Below are 8,081 nucleotides of genomic sequence, written 5' to 3'. Positions count from 1 at the left end.
ACTCATCTTTGTAAATCTCTAGCGGAGAAAGTTTGACGATGGCACGATTCGGGTGTGTCGTACGGCCACTATTAATAAATAAAAAAACAAAGGATATGGGGTATTCATTCATCACAAAAAATCAGTACATGCACAGCAGCAAATCACACAAAAAACAAAGCATGATAAAGGATGACAGAACATGTTGTACAACTTAGATGGCATACACGCATGATTAAGGACGATATGGCCTGTTGCACATTTTAGAGTGTTTATAAGCATGATAAAGGACGACTGGGCCCGTTACATATTTTAGGAGCGGAATTCTTTACAAAATGATTCGGTTAGACTTTATTCAATGTAACACCACCAAATCGGACCCGGTTAAAAAAAGAACATACTGGAACTAGTATATATTTAAAACAAAATAGTTCCTACGCATAGGTGTAAATAAAAAACTATGTAGAATACCAATCTAATTAAAATATAGTTCTCTGATTTCGTTATACTCATATGAGATCTAACACCGATGCGTATATAGTTTCACTTCTGAAGGATTTTGCATGTGACTTTTTCAACCCATCAGAATGGTCGAATTCCGCAATAGCTATTCCGGTTGTTTTTCCGTATACGTTCCCGATATTATTTTTATCATCTACTTCCGGGACGTCTCTCATCATCAACATATCATAGCAGCCACAATCAACAAGACGCAATTCACAAAATTAACTTACTATTTACGATCATCGATAATATATAAAGGTAAACAGTTTTGCTTTGGTATAGTACAACATATATAGATGTGTTTTAATACAGAATCAAACTTTTTTTCATCTAGAAAGATGGATTCTGACCCAATCTCCTATAGTTTTGTACATTTTTTGCGTAAATCTTGTACGTTAAAATCGTACACGGCAGGACCAGTATATCGCATTTGTATTTATGTGTACCCTTGGGCTAAAACAGGTTGAGAACAACCCTCTCAATGAGGAATGTCCCTCAAACAAGGGTTTATTTTCATGTTGTGGATAATTAGAAAACCAGAAAAACTTATCCTTTTTAACTAAAAAGGGGGGAAATTATTTATTTTTGAAACAACATTTATAAAAGTGGGGTCCACTTTCTTTTAATTATAAAGAGGAGATACAAGTGAATATTACAAAATTCTTGGACATGTTTTGACCATGTAATATAAGATACTGATAGATATAAAGTTCTTTAGGCAAAGTTTCATCAAATAATATAAATATGTGCCCTTTTCTACCAAGAATTGTTTTTACAAAAAAAAAATAAAAAATATATCACTAGAAATGAAACTTTTCTCTAAGAACTATACATCTATCTTGTATTATATGCCATAATATGGTTAAACATGTCCAAGAATTTTGTAATATTCACCTGTACCCCTTATAAAAGGGATAGACTTTACATTGAGGGGTTGTTCCCAACCTGTAAAATGGCTGTGTTTTCATCTCAAAATTTACTCTGAATACATACAAACCTTTGCATCTGGAAAAGTTGTAAGGCATAGCAGAGAGTGTTTTAATATTAGCTATTATTAGTCTTAGAGTGCTAAATTTTAAGATAAAGAATATATAGAAAAACAAATTAAAAAAAAGAATAGAGAATAATGGGATATATATTAAAATATAATGATTAGAGAATAATGTGCAAACAGTACAAAGAATGAAGATTAATGAAAAAAGAAAAATGCCCTACAAAATAAGAGAATAGAGAACAATGGACCCCATACAGGCCCTCATATCACATGTATCATGCTCTCAGTTTTTAATTTTCTAAAACATAAAATTAATTTGCATTTTGTTTATCTATACTATGAAACTCAGAGTAAATTTTGAGGTGAAAACACAGAAACACAACCTTAGCCTAAAGGTGACTGCAGGGTCAATATGAACCTTAGTCAACTATGAAGAGTGTGAAATACTACATGTCAGCTATAAATCTTCAAAGTTAAATCCTAACTGCATCTTTGTCATATCAAAAATAAGGAGATGTGGTACTATTGCCAATGAGACAATCATATACCCGAGTTCAAATGAAGTGGATGTAAGCAATTATGGGCAATCGTACATCCTGCAACAATGAGACATACTCATACTGTATAGATATATATTACAGATTACGAATGTGTTGATATCCATAGATGTTAGCATTTATTCAGAAAACTACCAGGGTATATATACAACTTTTTCACCCCATTTAGAACCTCAACAAATTCATCATAACAAATGTTACTACTAGTATGTGACGAAGTCTTAAGCTGTACAGTTTGTCATAGGCTCACACAGGGAAAAAAAATACTTATATCAGTCAATAATACGCTTCTTATTTAAAGTCACTTGGTTTGAATATCAAATACTATTAAAATTGATGTCTCAAATTGTTATAACATATTATTTCGCACGCAATAAAATTATTTTCACAGCAAATTACTATATTCCTCACATATGCGGAAAATATATATACTGTATACAGTTATCTCTTAATTCTAATGAAAGATCTGTGAAAGAAGTGAAGGGGGCTCCAGTCATGCTTCAGTGATTCCCTATATAATCAACCAATTTTTTTCCACGAAAGGGGGTCCCTGGGCCCCCCTGGAAACGCCTATGGTTATTATCTTTTATTAATTTTCTTATATATATAACCCGTGGAGGGAAAATATAATACAAGCACAAACGAAATAAATATATACTCATCCAGTCACATTACTCACATTATTTAAAATCTCGCAATAAATTATAATTGCTAAATTTACAGTACATATTGAAAACCTTGCATTCAATATATATAAAGTTCTCTTTTTTTAGGATGGGTAAAAGATACTGTTGCGTTCCGGGATGTAGCAACACCTCTGACAGTGTAGATTTAAATGGCAACAAAATTATTTTGCATCGTTTCCCAATGTCAGAAAAGAAAGCACACATCAAAAGACTATGGATTCAAAGATTGAACAATGTAAGAGCAAATTTGGTGGTGAAAGACCATACTAGAGTGTGCAGTGCTCATTTTGAAGGGACATTCACAGATGAATCCATACCAACCATATTCCCTAGCAAGCCAAAAAAACAGGAAACTCCCCGCCGACCATTGATTAGGAAATTAGGCAATAATAATGAGTTGAATGATGCTGAAGAAAATGAAAACCCAGTTGGACTTGAACCATACAGCAAATTCAGATCAGTGTCAACACAAACTGATGGTGTAGTTTTAAACCATGCTGAGACTAACACAGAAAACATATCTACTGAGACAGTAGAGGTTCAAACAGAGAGTTCCTTCTCTTCTGTTTCAGTAGAGCATGTAGAGGTGCAGGCAGACCTACCGAGAATATCTATTAAAAACATTCAAAATGATGATGCAAAAGTTCGGTTTTATACTGGGTTTGTCGGCTTTAAAGTCTTTTGGATGTTTTTTAGCACACTTGTCAAGCATGGTGCTGATAATTTAAATTATTGGGAAGGAGAGGCACGATCAATGGGACAAAAAACTTACCATGAACCAGGTGTTTGCAAACCAGGAAAGAAAAGATTTTTAAGGCCAATCGATGAATTTTTAATGACTTGCATGAGATTAAGATTAGCACTTAGACATGAACATCTTGCAGACATTTTCCGTGTGTCTGAATCTACTGTATCTAGAATAATGAACACCTGGATAAATTTTTTATATGATCATTGCTTGACACTGATTGCTTGGCCAACACGTGAACAAATTATGTGCAATTTGCCAAAACTTTTTACAGGACATCCTGATACGAGAATTGTTGTTGACTGCACAGAATTTTATATTGACAAACCAACTTCATTGAAAGCACAGTGGTTAACTTGGTCTGAGTATAAACATTCAAACACTTTAAAAGTATTGATTGGTGTTGCACCAAGTGGAATGGTGACATTTGTGTCTAGACTATGGGGTGGAAATGTGTCAGATCGACATATTTCTCAACATGACGGATTTTTACCGAAGTTATCACCTGGAGATGTTGTCATGGCAGACAAAGGTTTCACAATAGAGGATTTGTTACCAGCTGATATTGGTTTAAATGTGCCACCTAGAGTATCAACAAAGTGTCAAATGTCCTCCAAAGACTTTTTTAAAACTACAAATATTGCATCCGCAAGGATAGTTGTTGAAATGAAAATGGAACAAATTAAGAACTTTAACATTTTGAATTCTGGCATTCCATTAACTGAAGCCCATTTATCAGAACAAATTGTACTAATATGCACTGCTTTGACCAATTTGTTACCTCCACTTCTGAAGTGAAAATATTGAAAGGGATATAGTAAAGCCCATTTGTTGATACATTGTAATTTTCTGTATAGCTCATGAGAATTTTTTTTTCTTTCAATTTAATGCATGCATGTGATGATGTATAGAATTATCAACAATTCAAATTATCATGCTTAAAGATTTTCACTGTTTTGATAAGAGAAAATTATTTAGTCTATAATTTTATTCTGTTTCTTAAAAATGATTGACATGATTGACAACATGAAAGTTTTACAAGGTGGTGTTTTTTTTTTGTACAGAAAATGAGCTTTACTATTAAATTGCTGTTTTCATTTATATTTGAGATGAAACTTTGTTATATCCATGTATATCATGTAAAATGATGTATATTTGCTATTTATTCATGTTAAAAGTTCAACATATCAAGTTTTGCTTCGTTTTTTTACTGGTTTTGCTTCATTATTGAAGGCTGTACAATGACCTAGCCTATAGTTATAAACTTCTAAGTCATTTGAAGTCTGGTGAAGATATAAATATACACCATTTAATTATTCCATAAACCAAATATAGTTCACATATTCTTTATTGTCAGTATATGAAAATGAGGTCACAAGTCAGATGACACCTGCCAATTGGATATGCATATATACCATACACCAAATATAGTTGACCTATTGCTTTCAATATCTGAGATATAGACTTAATATAAAAAAGAAGATGTGGTATAATTGCCAATGAGACAACTCTCCAACCATTGTTTATAACCTTCAAAACTTAACCTTGTTCATCACTGATCCATGAAATGTAGTTGAGGGCAAATGAAAACTGTCTGAAAGACATGTCATGAGGCTTGCAAGGTAAAAATGTATAAACTTACAAAATTCAGTGAACTTATTACTCAAAATAAGAGAATGTCAAATTAAAAAATTCTTAGCTTTTTTCCAAACAATCACCTAACCATGAAAATGAGGTCAACATGCATATACATGTATGGTCAAGGACGTTTGACATATGACAGATGTAAATTTTGTAACATAAGGTATCTTATACAAAGTATTTTAAATCATCTACCTTCTGTAATATTGTTTCATGGCGTCACTATCACTACATGTATGTTTTGCTTTCTGGGACAGAAGTAAAAGACAATAAAACTGTTTTCTTTTACACATACATGTACGAACTATACACGTTGGTTATATTTCAACACAGATAATTCTATATATATTTTACTTATACATGTACATACCAGTAGAAGTCATCATAAACATTCTAGATCTTTATGTATAAAATAGTAATATTAATTTTGAAAAGTACTCTCAGATCTGTACCTAGTGTCTTTTTGTTGTTGGAATGTACAAGTACCTGGCCACGTCCACTTGTATTTTTTTCCATCTGATGAGTTAAGCCTTTTTCAACTGATTTTTATAGTTCGTTCTTATGTTGTACTGTTATACCACTGTCCCAGGTTAGGGGGAGGGTTGGGATCCCGCTAACATGTTTAACCCCGCCACATTATGTATGTATGTGCCTGTCCCAAGTCAGGAGCATGTAATTCAGTGGTTGTCGTTTGTTTATGTGTTACATATTTGTTTTTCGTTAATTTTTTGTACTTAAAAAAGGCCGTTAGTTTTCTCGTTTGAATTGTTTTTACATTGTCATTTCAGGGCCTTTTATAGCTGACTATGCGGTATGGGCTTTGCTCATTGTCGAAGGCCGTACGGTGACCTATAGTTGTTAATTTCTGTGTCATTTTGGTCTCTTGTGGAGAGTTGTCTCATTGGCAATCATACCACATCTTCTTTTTTTATATGATGAAGAAAAAAGAATGTCATAAATAACATGAATAAGTCATGAAGGATCAATCAAACATTTAAAGTAAAAATCTGACTTGGGTTTAATATTCTAATAAAGAGACTTTCCTCTCCTTACTCTTCTTGTAAAAAGTTCTGGAACAATTCCACTTACATAGAAGTTCTTTAACTTGGGTAACATTTCATCCCAAAGAGTTTGTGAAAAGTTTATTCTTTGAACATTTATCCCTTTCTTTGTCCAAACAACAACATCTGCCCAATCTAGTTCATACAGTGCTAGCTGACCTTGTACTTGATACATATAATTGTGATTTTCATCAAGATAAAGCTTAGAGTCTCTCTCTGTACAAAAGAATTTTTTGTCCTTGCCACATTCAATGGGAAGCATATTTCTCCAAGGTTTGTCATTAACATCAGAGCCATAAGGACACTTCACTTCAACAATGCCAGTTCCACACTTAGAACATACCACTAGACCATCAATACTTGCACCAAGATAGGGATAGGTGGGATTTACTAACAGTCCACATGATTCGATACGGACATCATCACAAGTTTTCAAGTGTGACCTTGTATAATCCCCAATTGCAACAGCTTCATTTTTGCGCCCATATTGAAGACTTTTCACTGCATCTGGTATCGTAATGTACCCACACAATTTTTTCACCAAGTTATCAGGCTCAAGTTTTTTACGCTTGACAACTTCCCCCATTACTGAAGCTGTAATTAATACACTTCTGGCCTTCTTCCAATTTACATTAAAATGCTGACCACTTGTAGCTTTCTCTAAATTCTCACTAATGTTGGAAGTGACCATCAAGCTGTTAACAAACGCTTCAAATACGTTTAAACATTCTGCTGATTTGATTAGAACATTATCCATATAAGTAAAATTGGTTTGAAATAGATCTAAAAATGTATCAATGTTTGCATGTTCCGGCCGCAAAGTCTGATAAAGTACACACTCGGGGTACACATCCTTTAGTCCATCTAATATATCATGCAAGAATAAATTGCCTTCTTCTTTACTAGGTCCAGCTTGATATACTCCAGGGTATGGTTTTATTTTTTCAACTTTTTGTTCTTTTTCAGTTTTAACAAATTTAATGTCACACACTCGTTTTGGATTGGTTTTCTTTGTAGTGGCCTAGGTCTATCCCATCCACATGCATTAGATGTACATGCATCTTTTGTCTTAACAAGTGTGTACAGAAGTGCACCTACGTGTGCACATAACCCTGCTCCCCCTGCTTTACAGTTACAAAAAGCACTAACAATTAGGCCAGTGACTTTGGTGGTACTTATATGCAGTGAATAGTACTTTGCAGTATTTCCAGTGTCTCCGACTTGTACAATTTGTCTCATAGAAGGCATACATTTACTCCTAAAATAATTATGTTCTGATCCTTGATTAATAGGATTATATTCAATGTCTCTTATGAATCCTTCGTTGCACAATCTTTTTGACTTTTTCATTTGCCTTTCAAAATTGGTACTCTCCCCAGTTGTGAGATTTTTGTGGTACATGAAATAGCTGTCAACATCTTTAATGGATATTTCTGGAATATCAGTAAAGTCTAGTGGTTTCCATGGATTTGAAACTAAATCAATTGGAATAACTGGAAAACTTTCTTCTTCTGAAAAGTCTGAGTCCTCATTTGACATTGCCCTATATACACGTTTGACTAATGAATCCTTTAGACCTGATTTCTTTAACTTTCGCTTTTCCAACCAATCCTTTAATTCCGGAACTTTCCATTTTGACAGTTCTGCCAATGACAGCTGTTCTTCTTGACATTCTGACTCTGAATCTGATGACATAACTCTGAAAAAAAAAAAAATTATTAAACTCTTATCGCTCACTAGAAATTTTCAAATTTTTCAAAGCATAATATTTTTCTGCAATTTTGTGTCGTCTCAAATAATTTAAAATATCAAGATTTTACACAGTATAATTAAAATAACTAGATATCATTGAGATGGGAGCCATCTCTGTGGGCCCCGCTGTGAATAATGTGTGGTAAAAAATTTGTATCT

At 33.4% G+C, this 8,081-nt stretch overlaps 2 protein-coding genes across 2 annotated transcripts; one reads left to right on the top strand and one right to left on the bottom strand.

Moving 5' to 3' along the window:
- Positions 1–571: 571 nt before the first annotated feature.
- Positions 572–5,307, top strand: LOC127739361 (uncharacterized). Its single transcript, XM_052251056.1, has 2 exons — positions 572–741; positions 2,808–5,307. Exon 2 carries the CDS (start codon positions 2,809–2,811, stop codon positions 4,264–4,266), a length of 1,458 nt encoding a protein of 485 aa, XP_052107016.1. The 5' UTR covers positions 572–741; position 2,808; the 3' UTR covers positions 4,267–5,307.
- A 777-nt stretch (positions 5,308–6,084) lies between these two features.
- Positions 6,085–6,810, bottom strand: LOC127739362 (uncharacterized). Its single transcript, XM_052251058.1, has one exon. The coding sequence runs from the start codon at positions 6,754–6,756 to the stop codon at positions 6,136–6,138; it is 621 nt and encodes a 206-aa protein (XP_052107018.1). The 5' UTR covers positions 6,757–6,810; the 3' UTR covers positions 6,085–6,135.
- Between the last annotated feature and the right edge of the window lie 1,271 nt (positions 6,811–8,081).

Source organism: Mytilus californianus, unplaced genomic scaffold (genome assembly GCF_021869535.1).
Source record: "Mytilus californianus isolate M0D057914Y unplaced genomic scaffold, xbMytCali1.0.p SCAF_4, whole genome shotgun sequence".
Lineage (NCBI taxonomy): Eukaryota > Metazoa > Mollusca > Bivalvia > Mytilida > Mytilidae > Mytilus > Mytilus californianus.
This window is presented reverse-complemented; position numbering and strand designations above follow the sequence as displayed.

Coding starts and splice junctions, on each gene's coding strand:
- LOC127739361 (XM_052251056.1), top strand. CDS start 2,809: ATGGGTAAAAGATACTGTTGCGTTCCGGGATGTAGCAACACCTCTGAC.
- LOC127739362 (XM_052251058.1), bottom strand. CDS start 6,756: ATGGGGGAAGTTGTCAAGCGTAAAAAACTTGAGCCTGATAACTTGGTG.